The following is a 13,370-nucleotide window of genomic DNA, read 5'->3' as shown; positions in this document are numbered from 1 at the left end:
ATCTCTGCCTTGCTCCTTCAGCAGTTAGGGGTGTCTCCTCCCTGCCTGGAGCTCTCAGGGTAGCCCTGTCAGGTCCCGTTTCCTTTCTCTTCTCCCCTTTTGGGAAGAGTCTGGCCTCCCCCCAGTCTTGACGCCATCGGGTTTTTCTTTCAACAGGTGAACCAGATACAGAAGACTGTGATTGAACCCTTAAAAAAGTGAGTAAAAGTCGTGGGGTCCATGGGCCTCAGGGCATGTACTGAAAAGGCAATTCAGCCAGCCACTTGGTAACTGAATATCATTTCTATTAACCTGTCCCCAGAGTCACTCTGGGCAGACAGGAAGCTCCAGGGGACACCTGTGACCAGCCCTGAGGCCCTGAGGTTGACACTCGTGGTGGCTCCAGAGCACCCCACCTGGCCAGCCGTGCTCAGTGACGACAGGGCCCACTGACCCTCCACAGCAGCCGGCTGGCGCCCCCGCAGGCTTTCCACGTCGTTGTCCCTTTGTTCCTGATGGACCAGAGCTTGCGGGGTTAAGCTAGCAGAGATCTTGGCCAGCCCTCAGCGGAGATGAGCGAGGCCTTTCATCTCAACCGGGCTGGGAGAGCAGCTGCCTGCAGCACCCGGCTTTTAAAATGTGGGGGTGGCCACACACAGGGAGGGGCACAGCCGCCTGGGAAGGTCCCACAACTGTGACCTGTCAGGGTCAGAAATTCTTCTATGAGGCTCAACTTCAGTCCGGCAGGCTCTGGTCAGCGATCAGACGGCCTATTCCCTGGTTCCCCTGAGGCGGGTGGGGGTGGGACGGCAGTGGGGAGGACAGGCAGGAACATTGCCTTGAAGCTCCCGAATCACTTCATCTTCCTCCCTGGCCTCTCCCAGCCCAGCTCTGACCTAGAAAGGCTCCTTCGCCAGCCCAGCAGCTGCTCTTTATTACCTCTTCCGTGGTGGTCCCTGGCAGTTGCCTCACCAGGGCTGGGTAATGAGGCTGCGCTAATTACCATTAGGCCTGGATCAGGGCCCGGAGGGAGGTGAAGAGCGCAGGTTTTTGATCCTCCGGCCCCTGGCGTTGGGGTTGTTGAGCTCTTGTTCCCTGTTCAGGTCCAAGAGGTGGGATTAAGGAGAGCTCCTTCTAAGCTGGGCCGTCTAGAGGCTCAGCCACGCAGGGAGGCGGACCTTGGCCTGCAGGGATTTCTCCCCACTCCTGTCACGGGCCTCTGCCCCCAGCCCCTGCCCGGGCCTAGGTGGCAGGGTCACCCGAGGAGCTGGGTGCTGAGGGGGCTAGCATTTCAGGAGGGAGGCATCAGCCCTCCACTGCTGATGGCTCTCTGAGTCAGTGTCCCAGTATGAGGGTTCAGAGCTGGGTGGGAAGGACCTCGGGCCGAGCAGACCCTGCCCACGGGGGTCCCAGGGGCTATCACGGAGGCTGCTGTGGACACCCAGGCTGGCAGGGTGAGGCAGGGGACACCAGCCTAGAGAACTAGGGGACTGACTCCCGCCTCGATTTCACCTCCAACGAGGCGGCCTTGAAATTCGATGCCTGGCTACTAGAGCCAACTGGAGAGAGGTCCCGGCTGCTTCCCACCACCCCAGCAGCCCACCACCTGCCAGGAAGGTGGGTGAGTGGCCGGCCGAGGGGGCGGCCACCATCTCCGCAGCAGATCCGCTGACCTCTGCCTGAGCCCCCCGGCCTGCCTGCCTGCCCGCCCTGCTGGCTTCTACGCATCCCGTGGCCGACATGCGATCCCCTCCAACCGCGTAAACCCAGCGCTGCCTGTTGCCGCCTCTTGCCAGGCGAGAAGCTCCCAGGGACCCCAGCACCGGAAACAGGAAACTGCAGCTTTCCTGTCCTCTGATGAGGAACATCACCACATGGCCACCCCACCGCCCCCGGCCTCCCCTGGGGGGCTCGGCCTCTAATCCCAGTCTCTGGGCCGCATTCATATGGTCGGATGGGGATGCTTTCAATTTCCCTTTCCTGGTGGGTGGAAGATCCCGGCTGTGTGGGCACAGATTGAGGAATGGCAGGCATTCCCCACCAGGGCCGGCTGCTCCCAGCCCACCTCCCAGCCGGCCTCCCTTCCCTCCCCCTTTCCCTCCACCTCCCGCTACCTCTTCACCCCACGCTTACCCCGAGAGGCATTTGCTGTCCCCCTCCTTAGGATGGGCAAGAAATGGACAGAGCTTCAGCGAGCCCCCGGGGTAGGCCCAGCCTTGCTCTCACTTCTCCGTGGGTAGATGTGATTCAGTCTTTAGGAGCTTAGGATGTAGTGAGGAAGCCATGCAGCATTCCAAGAAAATGGACCAGAGTGATAACTGCCAAGGCAGGGTAGTGCAATGGAGCAGGAAGAGCTGTGGACAGGCCAGGCATGTCTCCTGTCAGTGGAACGGGAGCAGGGCTAAACTCTCGAAATGACCAAGCCCATCATCACCTCCCTGAGTAGGGGAAGGAGCTGTCATGGGCTGGAGTGACTCTGTGCATGAAGGGCAGAGACCCTCCTGGGGTCCTGGCCCAGGGATCCCATGTCTCCCTCACCAATAATTTTCAGGGGACTCCCGGCACCAAGCAGAGAGGTTCCAAGCTCCCAGCCTTGCTTCTTCGTGGCCACCCAGTCGCAGTGCAGACTTGGTCCCCAGGGAGAGCTGGGCCACCTGTCCTTGTCAGGTCAATTCCGAAGGTGCCCTGTAGAGTACCAGGGCCACGTCTGGGAGGGGCCCAGGCCTTGGGGACCAGCCTGTGCTTGTCCTAACCTCCCTCCCGCATCCCTGCCCCAGCGTGAAGGTAGAGGCTTCACTTACACACTCCAGACAAGCAGCGGGGTCAGCACTGTGGTATTTATACCCCCTGATACGTGGGGCTGGCAGAGTTCTTTCTGTAACTTCTGAGGGGAAAATGAGGAGGTGGGGCTTCAGTGAGGCAGTGACCGGAGCCAGGGATTACAGAGTCCTGGTCACCCCTACCCTTTGTCAGCTACTTTGGATTACACTGCCTAATCTCCCCTGCCCCACCTCAGTTCCCCTGCTTTCATATGGGAAGGGCATGACCCCAACCCCTAGGGGTCCTGAAGTCCAGGGCCCAAAGCCACCCAGGTGGCAAGTGGTTCATGATCCTCAGTAGCAAATGGAGTGAGCAGAACAGCCCCCCTCGGCCTCTGGTTTGACTGGGGGGTGCTCTAGTGGGAGACAGGAGTTAGTGTGGTGAAGAGACCGTTTTCTTGGAGGGTCTCACAGAGCTGCTGCTGCTCCTCTGCAGAGGACAAGTGGTCTTGCTCCCACAAGGCTGAAGGTAGCCTCCTGTGAGCATACTCATCCCTGGAGGTTGCCTAGAAATCTGTCTGCCCTGGATCCATTCCCCCCAGCCTCAGCTCAGGACCTGCCCAACCTAGGGTTGGATTCCTACTTCCTGTGTTCAGTTCAGTTGAGTCACTCAGTTGCGCCCGACTCTTTGCAACCCCATGGACTGCAGCACGCCAGGCTTCTCTGTCCATCACCGACTCCCAGAGCTTGCTCAAACTCAAGTCCATTGAGTCAGTGATGCCATCCAACCATCTCATCCTCTGTCGTCCCCTTCTCCTCCCGCCTTCAGTCTTTCCCAGCATCAGGGTCTTTTCCCATGAGTCAGTTATTCATATCAGGTGGCCAAAGTATTGGAGTTTTAGCTTCAGCATCAGTCCTTCCAATGAATATTCAGGACTGATTTCCTTTAGGATTGACTGGTTTGATCTTGCAATCCAAGGGACTCTCAAGAGTCTTCTCCAACACCACAGTTCAAGAGCATCAATTCTTCTGTGCTCAGCTTTCTTTATACTCCAACTCTCACATCCATACATGACTACTGGAAAAACCATAGCTTTGACTAGATGGACCTTGTCGGCAAAGTGCTGTCTCTGTTTTTTAGTATGCCGTCTAGGTTTGTCATAGCTTTTCTTCCAAGGAGCAAGAGTCCTTTTACTTTATGGCTGCAGTCACCATCTGCAGTGATTTTGGAGCCCAAGAAAATGAAGTCTATCATTGTTTCCATTGTTTCTGCATCTGTTTGCCTTGAGCTGATGGTACCGAATGCCATCTTCTTCGTTTTTTGAATGTTGAGTTTTAAACCAGCTTTTTCATTCTCCTCTTTCACTTTCATCAAGAGGCTCTTTAGTTCCTCTTCGCTTTCTGCCATAAGGGTGGTATCATCTGCACATCTGAGGTTATTTTTATTTCTCCTGGCAATCTTGATTCCAGCTTGTGCTTCATCCAGCCTGGCATTTCACATGATGTACTCTGCATATAAGTTAAAAAAGCAGGTGACAATATACAGCCTTGACATACTCCTTTCCCAATTTTGAACTGGTCCGTTGTTCCATGTCCAGTTCTAACTGTTGCTTCTTGACCTGCATACAGATTTCTCAGGGGGGTGGTCAAGTGGTCTGGTATTCCCATCTCTTGAAGAATTTTCCACAATTTGTAGTGATCCACACAGTCAAAGGCTTTGGTGTAGTCAATAAAGCAGAAGTAGATGTTTTTCTGAAACTCTTGCTTTTTCTATAAAGCAACAGATGTTGGCAATTTGATCTCTGGTTCCTCTGGCTTTTCTAAACCCAGATTGAACACCTGTAAGTTCTCAGTTCATGAACTGCTGAAGCCTGGCTTGGAGAATTTTAAGCATTACTTTGCTGGCATGTGATATGAGTGCAGTTGTGCTGTAGTTTGAACATTCTTTGGCATTGCCTTTCTTTGGGATTGGAATGAAAACTGACCTTTTCCAGTCCTGTGGCCACTGCTGAGTTTTCCAAATTTGCCGGCATATTGAGTACAGCACTTTCACAGCATTAACTTTTAGGATTTGAAATAGCTCAACTGGGATTCCATCACCTCCACTAGCTTTGTTCATAGTGATGCTTCCTAAGGCCCACTTGACTTTGCATTCCAGGATGTCTGGCTCTAGGTGAGTGATCATACTATCATGATTATTTGGGTCATGAAGATCTTTTTTGTATAGTTCTTCTGTGTATTCTTGCCACCTCTTCTTAATATCTTCTTGCTTCTGTTAGGTCCATACCGTTTCTGTCCTTTATTGTGTCCATCTTCCCATGAAATGTTCCCTTGCTATCTCTGATTTTCCTGACGAGATCTCTAGTCTTTCCCATTCTATAGTTTTCGTCTATTTCTTTGCACTGATCACTGAGGAAGGCTTTCTTACCTCTCCTTACTATTCTTTGAAACTCTGCATTCAGATGGGTATATCTTTCCTTTTCTCCTTTGCCTTTAGCTTCTCCTCTTTTCTCAGCTATTTGTAAGGCCTCTTCAGACAACCATTTTGCCTTTTTGCTTTTCTTTCTCTTGGGGATGGTCTTGATCACTGCCTCCTGTACAATGTCATGAACCTCTGTCCATAGTTCTATGAGATCTAATCCCTTGAGTCTATTTGTCACTTACACTGTATAATCATAATGGATTTGATTTAGGTCATACCTGAATGGTCTAGTGGTTTCCTCTACTTTCTTCAATTTAAGTCTGAATTTCACAATAAGGAGTTCATGATCTGAGCCACAGTCAGCTCCCAGTCTTGGTTTTGCTGACTGTATAGAGCTTCTCCATCTTTGGCTGCAAAGAATATAATCAATCTGATTTTGGTATTGACCATCTGGTGATATCCATGTGTAGAGTTGTTTCTTGTGTTGTTGGAAGAGGGTGTTGCTGTGACCAGTGCGTTCTCTGGGCAAAACTGTTAGCCTTTGCCCTGCTTCATTCTGTATGCCAAGGCCAAACTTGCCTGTTACTCCAGGTATCTCTTGACTTCCTACTTTTGCATTCCAGTCCCCTGTGATGTAAAGAACATCTCTTTTTAGTGTTAGTTCCAGAAGGTCTTGTAGGTCATAGAACCATTCAGCTTCAGCTTCTTTATTATTAGTGATTATGGCATAGACTTGGATTACTGTGATATTTAACGGTTAGCCTTGGAAATGAAGAGAGATCATTCTGTCATTTTTGAGATAGCACCCAAGTACTGCATTCCACACTCTTTGTTGAATATGAGAGCTACTCCATTTCTTCTAAAGGCTTCTTGCCCACAGTAGTAGATGTCATGGTCATCTGAATTAAATTCACCCGTCCCGGTCCATTTTAGTTCACTGATTCCTAAAATGTCGATGCTCACTCTTGCCATCTCCTGTTCCACACACTTCCTGTGTAGGCCAGCCCAGTTCCCATGTTGAGTCAGTCTTCCAAAGTGTATCTGACCTTGGCCTTGGAAATACAACCTGGTTGACCACCAGGGAAGAGGGGTTATGAGCTGTGTGTGGTTCAGGTGCTGCTGGGGCCAGAGTAGCGAGAACTGCTTGACTGACCACGGAGTGGTGGCCCATCCAGAGTTGTACAACAACCCCTACACGCTGCTTCCTTGTCATGGCACCCTCCTTCCTAAGACAGGAGCTGAGGTGACAGCACCTTGACAAAGACGAGGAAACACTGCCGCTCTCTGCCTGCCTCATCTTTGTCCCGCCTCTGTGCCCGCCCCCACCCGCCACTTCCCGGGCAGCCAGAAAGATGGAGCAGAGGCCGGGACACTGTGACTACGAAGCAGGGGTGTTGCTAATGAGAGAGTCAGGGCAGCTGCTGGTGGTCCGTGTCCAGTTTGGGTGGAAGGGGAGGGGCTCCCCCAGCACCTGAGACCCCCTTGTAGCACTGCCTGAGGCCAAAGAGGTGAAATGAGTCCCATCTTCTCTGGAGGGTCTCAGCCACATGTCCAGCCCAACTGGGGGTACCATGTGTCATGGAGGTGGCTATCTTCTCCAGTTTGCTTAGCACCAAGTAGGCCTGAGTCTTCTGCCTGGCAGAGCAGTCCTTCGGGTATTGGTTTGATTACAGTGTATAGGGACCCATGACTGAGAATTCTGAGACGGGTGGCTGCTCTGGCCCACATTAGCATCTCTAGCTACACAGTGAGCCCGTTACAGACATCCAGGAAGTTAGAAGGATCCTCTTCAGTGACCTGTTTGTTTCATCCAAGTTTGCTGCCTGGGTCCATAGCTTTGTTTGGGACATCATGTTCTAGTCAGGTTTCTGTCCTCTGTTCTCTGGCGGAAGTGGTCATTACTCTTAGGTCACTGCACTCTTGATTCGTTGAGTCTTTTTCCTGCCCCAGCTTCCATTTTCTGAGCCTCCCTGTTCATGCTTGTCAGCCATAGAATAACCGCTGGGCCATCATCTTCTCAGTTGGAGGTGGCATCTCCACCAGCTACTCAGGCTTTGTGTTCAAACCACCCTGTCTTTTCCTGTCCGGTTCCACAAAACCCACTCACGGCTTTGCCCAGCCGCCTCCCATGCTCATTAGTCGAGGAGAACGCAGCATCCTTACCTGGACGTGGTCCTGCCCTGGGTTCGTCTCAAGACTGGGTTGTCCTTCCCAGTCAAAGAGGACCCTCATCACAAAGACTGTGCCCACGGCAGCCAACCATGCCAGAGCCTCTGCTGCTGCTCTTTCTGACCGGCTGCTAGAGCATTTCCCTGTGGTTCCTTTAGTCCTGGTGGGACAGAGCTCCTTGAGTCATTTTTCTCAAACATTTGGTTTGACAGTTTGGCCATTTCAACAGCAGAACATGCAGATTCTTGCGTTTCTGGTGGAATTGGTAGAAAAGAGCAGGAGTAGGCTGTTGTTGTTTTATTGGAATATAGTTGAGTTACAAGGTTATGTTAGTTTCAGGTGTACATCAGAGTGATTCTGTTTTTTATTTTTATTTTTGGCTTTGCTGTGCGGCTTGTGGGATTTTCGTTTCCCAACCAAGGGTTGAACCTGTGTCCTTGACAGAGTGCAGACAGAGTCCTAACCACTGGGCCACCAGGGGATTCTCATTTCAGTTATATATGTATGTGTGTGTGTATATGTGTATTTTATATATATAAATTTTTTTTCAGATTGTTTTCCATTATAGGTTATTACAAGATATTGAATATAGTTCCCTATGCTATGCTATAAGGGCTTCCCAGGTGGCTCAGTGGTAAAGAACCCACCTGCCAATGCAGGAGATGCAGGTTTGATCCCTGGGTCCAGATGATCCCCTGGAGAAGGAAATGGCAACCCACTCCAGTATTCTTGCTTGGAGAATCCCATGGACAGAGGAGCCTGGCGGGCTACAGTCAGTCCATGGGATTGCAAAGAGTCTGACACAACTTAGTGACGAAACAACAGCTACTTTACAGTAAATCCTTATTGTTCATCTATTTTATATATAGCAGTGTGTATCTGGCTAATCCCAAACTCCTAATCTGCCCCTCCCCTTCAGCAACGGACATAAGTTTGAGCAAAACCTGGGAGATAGTGAAGGACAGGGAAACCTGGTAAACTGCAGTCCACAGGGTCGCAAAGAGTCAGACACGACTTAGTGACTGACAGCTCTTGCCGTTTGGTAGCTATAAGTTTGTTTTCTATGTTTATGAATCTGTTTCTGTTTTGTTCATGTGTGTCATGTTTTAGATTCTATGTATGAACAGTACAATATGATACTCGTCTTTCTCTGTCTGATTTAGTATCGTCATCTCTAGGTCCATCAGTCTTGGTGCAACTGGCGTCATTTCATTCTTCTTTAATGGCTGAGTAATATGGGAGTAGGTATTGGTTGCACCTGATGGCAGTGTAAGGTGGTGGGAAGGTGCCAGATGGAGAGCTGGGACCCTTGAGTGGACCTCTGCTGGACCCTCACTACCTAACTGTGACCTTAGACAATTCATGTCATCTCTTTGGTCTCAGCTCTTTAACTTTTTTAAAGGAAGATGTTGGACAGAATCTTGACCTCCAGGCTTTTCTGACACCAGCCCTCAGAATGGCTGCCCTTGGCCCAGCTCCTGGAGCACCCTTAGATCCAGGCCCAATCGTGAAGGGTGTGTCTCCATCTGCTCAAATAGCTTCCTGAGCCCTGTCCACCCCTGTCCCTTCGTGATTGTCCAGGGAGCTCTCCTGGTTCTGCTAGCTCATCTGTCTTTTGTTTCTTTTCAGATGCATGATGCTAATTAATAGAAGCTGAATCATTTTGTACCAAGTCAAAAAAAAATACCCCAAGGAGTCTTCAGCTCCTCCATATTCTGAAATGTGTGGAGTCATACGAGGTGGGGGCTAAAAGGCAGTGGCCACATCCATGGCATCTTGCATTCACGACCCCCTAAGTCTCCCTCAGGAGAGGCCATGGAGAGGCCCTTCGCCCTGTCTTCCTTCCCGCAGCCTTACCCCACGGTGATATTCTCAGCATGTACCCCACTGAAGCCAGGGCCACATCTGTCTCATCCATAGTAAGATCCCCAAGGTCTAGAATGAAGCCTGGTACTTGGTAGACACTCGGTATGTGTTTCTGAATGAGCGATGAACTGCCAGCCTGCAGCTCTAAGAACAAGCCTGTTCTTCCCAGGTTCGGCAGTGTGTTCCCGAGTCTCAATATGGCAGTGAAACGACGGGAGCAGGCCTTGCAGGACTACAGGAGGCTGCAAGCCAAGGTGGATAAGTACGAGGAAAAGGAGAAGACGGGGCCAGTGCTGGCCAAACTCCACCAGGTACCAGGAAGAAGTGCTAGGGGTGGACCGGAAGCCGTGTGGTTCCACACAGCAAGTTCCTCCTTCCCCAAGGGGCCGAGACACCAGATGTCCTGACACCTCCACCCCCCCCCCACACACACACATATCTTGCCCAAACCAGAGTTCTGGGTGAGCCGTGACACCCAGCGTGTTGCTCCTCAGGCCCGAGAAGAGCTTAGGCCAGTGCGGGACGACTTTGAGGCCAAGAACAAGCAGCTCCTGGATGAGATGCCACGCTTCTACAACAGCCGACTGGACTACTTCCAGCCCAGCTTTGAGTCCCTGATCAGAGCACAGGTGAGGCGGCTGCCGCCCCTCCAGCCCCGGAGGATGGCCCAGTGCTGCTTCCCTTGTGGGGGAGGCAGCCGTGGGCTTGGGACCAGCCCAGCCCCGCCCCATACACTTGAAGTGGGCTTAGCCACTTTCTCCCACCACCCCTGCCCTCCCCCCAACTTCCCAGCACTGCCTGAGGGAGGAATCCAGGCACCTCTGGTTGTTGGCTGGAATTCCTGTTTTGGTTCCTCCGTTGCTCTATGGTTAATCCCAGCCTTGAGACGAGGTCCCCCTTATCCATGAGTCCTTCCCTCAAGTTCTCCCCACTCCCACTCAACCATAAGGGCAGGAAGAAACCAGGCCGCACCTGCAATGCCTCACCCTGATGGGCAGGTCCCTTGCCTCGTGGGCTCAGGTCAAGAACAGAGGCCTTTTCCTAAGGACCCTGCACCCCTGCCCTTCCCTGATTAGCCCTTTTCTTTTGGTGGAAGACTAGGGAGTGTCTTGACCTTTAGCAGCTCTGGGCAGGGTCCCTAAACCCCGGAGAGAACCATGCTCAGGACTCCCTCTGGGACACCACTTTCGGTGGAAAGGTAGGCTCACTCGGTCTGGGCTGGGGTAAAGGTGCACTGAGGTGGCCCTAGGAACCATGCCTCCTGCCACTCAAGGGTGTAAAGACAGAGTCGCTCCTGCCCTCCTTCTCCGCCCCACATTCTTCAAGCAGTTAGCAGGAGTTAGTCTCCCCATTTGTGAAAAGAGAAAAGGTTGAGGTACCAAAACCAAGAGGTATTCTATATGTGGGACACCCCGCTGCCTCCCCCCACCCCCCCACAAGGTGACTGCAGGCAGTCAGCATCCTGCCACTCTCCCACCAGGTAACAAAGCTAAAGGCTCAGCATGTCCCCATCCGCCTCCAACCTGCCACCTTAGCTCCTGGCCTGGGTGTCTGACGCCCTCTAGTGGACACTCTCATTCTTGCAGCATCCTCAGTTGCAGACACTGAGGAAAAGCCAGGTTCCTCCCTCCCAGTCTATCTTGGGAGAACCCCAAAACCCATGGGAATCATGGGATCTGGAGCCCTGAGCAGGATTAACATTAGTGACCAGAACCCCGGGGGCGCAGGGAAAGTGAAGCAGAGACCTGAGTGCGTGGGGCGGCCCTGCCCTTGGAGGTGCGTGCAGGCTTGCTTCCAGCGGCTTCTCCCTGGGCCAGGGGCAGTGGTTTGAGGAGACCCTAGCCTTCCCTCTCTTGTGCTGTGCTCCCAGGCCCCCAGAACGGCCCCTCCACTCCGCATTGTGCGCAGGAGGAAAACCTCCAAGTGCCGGGGCGGGGAGCTCTGGGTGCCCTGTAACCAGGCAGCAGGGTGGTGAGGGGATGTTTACTGCCTCGTCAGCGCCAGCCTCCCCCTCCCGCGGCTGCTGCTGTCATTAGTCACAGGAGAAGTGAGCATTCCGAGTGACTCAGCCTGCGCAGTGCGACTCGGGGCAGGGAGCTGGGGGAGGGGGCCACCCCTCCTCGCCACCTCAGCCCATGCCCCAGCCCCTCTGGTGACACAGGATTTGGAGACCTTGATTCAACTACCCCTCAGCCAGTGGAGACTCAGCTCTGGGAGTGTGGAAGGTGACGTGACCTGGCCTTGCCCCTAGTAGCGCTGCAAGCCTCTGGAAAAGGAGAGTTCCTTCTCCCCAGAGACAGCTTGGAGCTGGAGCTGGTAAAATTTCAGGGTGTTCAAGCAGTGTTGAACATTTTCTTGAAAGCCCATGCTTTCATTTGGTCATGAGGTGGAGGCTGAGGCAGAAGGGGCCCCCAGCCTTCTCCCTGGGGCCTGCTCAGCCCTTCACCACCTGAGAGAAGCTGATGGTCCCCGCTCCTCGGCCTGTTGCCCCCACCTCCTTCCTGAAGGCCTCCTTCTTTCTCTGGTGTTTGTGCAGGAGACACGGGAACAATCCTGGTCTCTGGCTCTGCTTTCCTGGGTCTGCAGCTGAGGCGGTGGTTAGGGCTGGGAAGGGACAGAGGCCAGAACCATGTCCCCTCCCACCTTGACCTCTTAAGATTGTCCCAGGGTTCTGGGAGCTGCCGTAACCTTGCCCCCACGGCCAAGAGCTTCTCTTGGCTTGCATAAAGCAGGTAGCCCCTCCTCAAGTGCCTGACTCCCTAGGCCTGCCCCCAGGATCCAAGGGTCCACTCACTCCCCCCAGCCCTCTCCCCTCAGCTGCCTGGAGAGCTCAAGCATCCACCTCACCAAGGACCTGTCACTCCTCTCTGCACCCAGGCAGTGGGCAGCGAACGTTCCTGAAGGGCTTGGAGCCGTGGTTGTCCTGCAGTTCAAGGGGAAAGGCGGTGGCGGAGGGGAGGTGACGTGACGGAACAGCAGCAGACCAGCCCATAGGCTCCAACTTCTCTGCCCGCCATACCAGGGGTGCAGTGCTTTGGGGGCCCCATGTCCTGAGCACAGCACCTGCAGACCTCTCTTCTTACCCTCCCAGGTCGTGTACTACTCAGAAATGCACAAGATCTTCGGAGACTTGACCCAGCAGCTTGACCAGCCTGGCTGCCCTGACGAGCAGCGGGAGCGGGAGAACGAGGCCAGGCTGAGCGAGCTCCGAGCCCTCTCCATCGTGGCCGATGACTGAGCCTGGCCTGGGGAAGACTCTGGAACACAAGCCAGCCTCCCTCATCTGCCCTTTTCAAAAGCTCTGCCATCAGCTAGCAAAGGGCCCCTCCCTGGGAGAAGTATGGGGATAGCGGTGGCTCCCCCTCCCCAGCCCTTGGGAAACCTGGCACCAGGAGCCCTAGCAGGCTGCTGTGTCCCTACCTTACCGTAGTGGAAACCGGCAGACAGGTAAGAGGTGCACTGTCTGTTCCTGAAGAACCGTCCAAAGTGCCTCCTGGCCTCGGGCCAGAGCCTGGACTGTCAGCTCCCTAGAGGTCTCAGCCTGGCTGCACACTTGGGACCACATCTACCTCCAGAAGGGTTCCCCTGGGAGTCCCCCACCTATGCTGCCTTTTCACCTCAGACTCACCTTTTCTGGGAAAGGCTGCAACACTGCCCTGGAGTGTCTCCCAGCCCCAATAGCTCCTTACCCCAGTCTCCCAGCACTCAGGCTCAGCCCACTTCTAGCCTTTGGGTCACCTGCAGGGGAGACCCCTAGTCTTACAGCTTCTGCAGAAGCTGGGACTCAACGTGTGTAAATATCCTGCCACACTAAACGTCACCAACCGAGTCATGGGCCTCAGAGCGAGAATAGTGGGTTTATGTCTCACCTGGTTATTTGGAATTTATTTTTCCAAGTAAAATTTTCAATGAAATGTCCATATATTGTGCTGCAACTATAAAGAGGGGAAGGGCCACCCCAGGTCTCTCTCTGGGTTAGGCTGCCCCCTGCTGGGGGGGGGTTGCCCCACCGACCCCCAGCATCCCCTCTCCTAACCAGCAGGCCATGGAGCCCAGAGTTGCCCCCCACCAAGCACCCTCTGGAGGAGACACCTCCACTAGCAGAGGCTGGGTTGAGCGTGGGGAGGAGGGTGCAGAATCAGACCGAGATGAGGAGGCAAGGGGAGAGCTATGGA

At 53.5% G+C, this 13,370-nt stretch overlaps 1 protein-coding gene across 8 annotated transcripts in view; it reads left to right on the top strand.

Moving 5' to 3' along the window:
* BIN3 (bridging integrator 3) overlaps positions 1 to 13,113 on the top strand; it is a 51,446-nt gene extending 38,333 nt beyond the window's left edge. For 7 of the 8 annotated variants that reach the window (XM_081514850.1, XM_081514808.1, XM_081514822.1 and 4 more), the window contains 4 exons: positions 157 to 197; positions 9,365 to 9,506; positions 9,690 to 9,824; positions 12,287 to 13,113. In XM_081514850.1, the coding sequence (XP_081370976.1) occupies positions 157 to 197; positions 9,365 to 9,506; positions 9,690 to 9,824; positions 12,287 to 12,433 (465 nt within the window). In that variant the 3' untranslated portion in view covers positions 12,434 to 13,113. Of the gene's footprint in view, positions 1 to 156; positions 198 to 9,364; positions 9,507 to 9,689; positions 9,825 to 10,291; positions 10,394 to 12,286 lie in introns of all 8 variants that reach the window. The other variant, XR_014060708.1, reaches the window with a different exon arrangement.
* The last annotated feature ends 257 nt before the right edge of the window (positions 13,114 to 13,370 follow it).

Source organism: Giraffa tippelskirchi, chromosome 1, assembly GCF_054371585.1.
Source record: "Giraffa tippelskirchi isolate mGirTip1 chromosome 1, T2T-mGirTip1v1.2.pri, whole genome shotgun sequence".
NCBI classification, from domain to species: Eukaryota; Metazoa; Chordata; class Mammalia; order Artiodactyla; family Giraffidae; genus Giraffa; species Giraffa tippelskirchi.
This window is presented reverse-complemented; position numbering and strand designations above follow the sequence as displayed.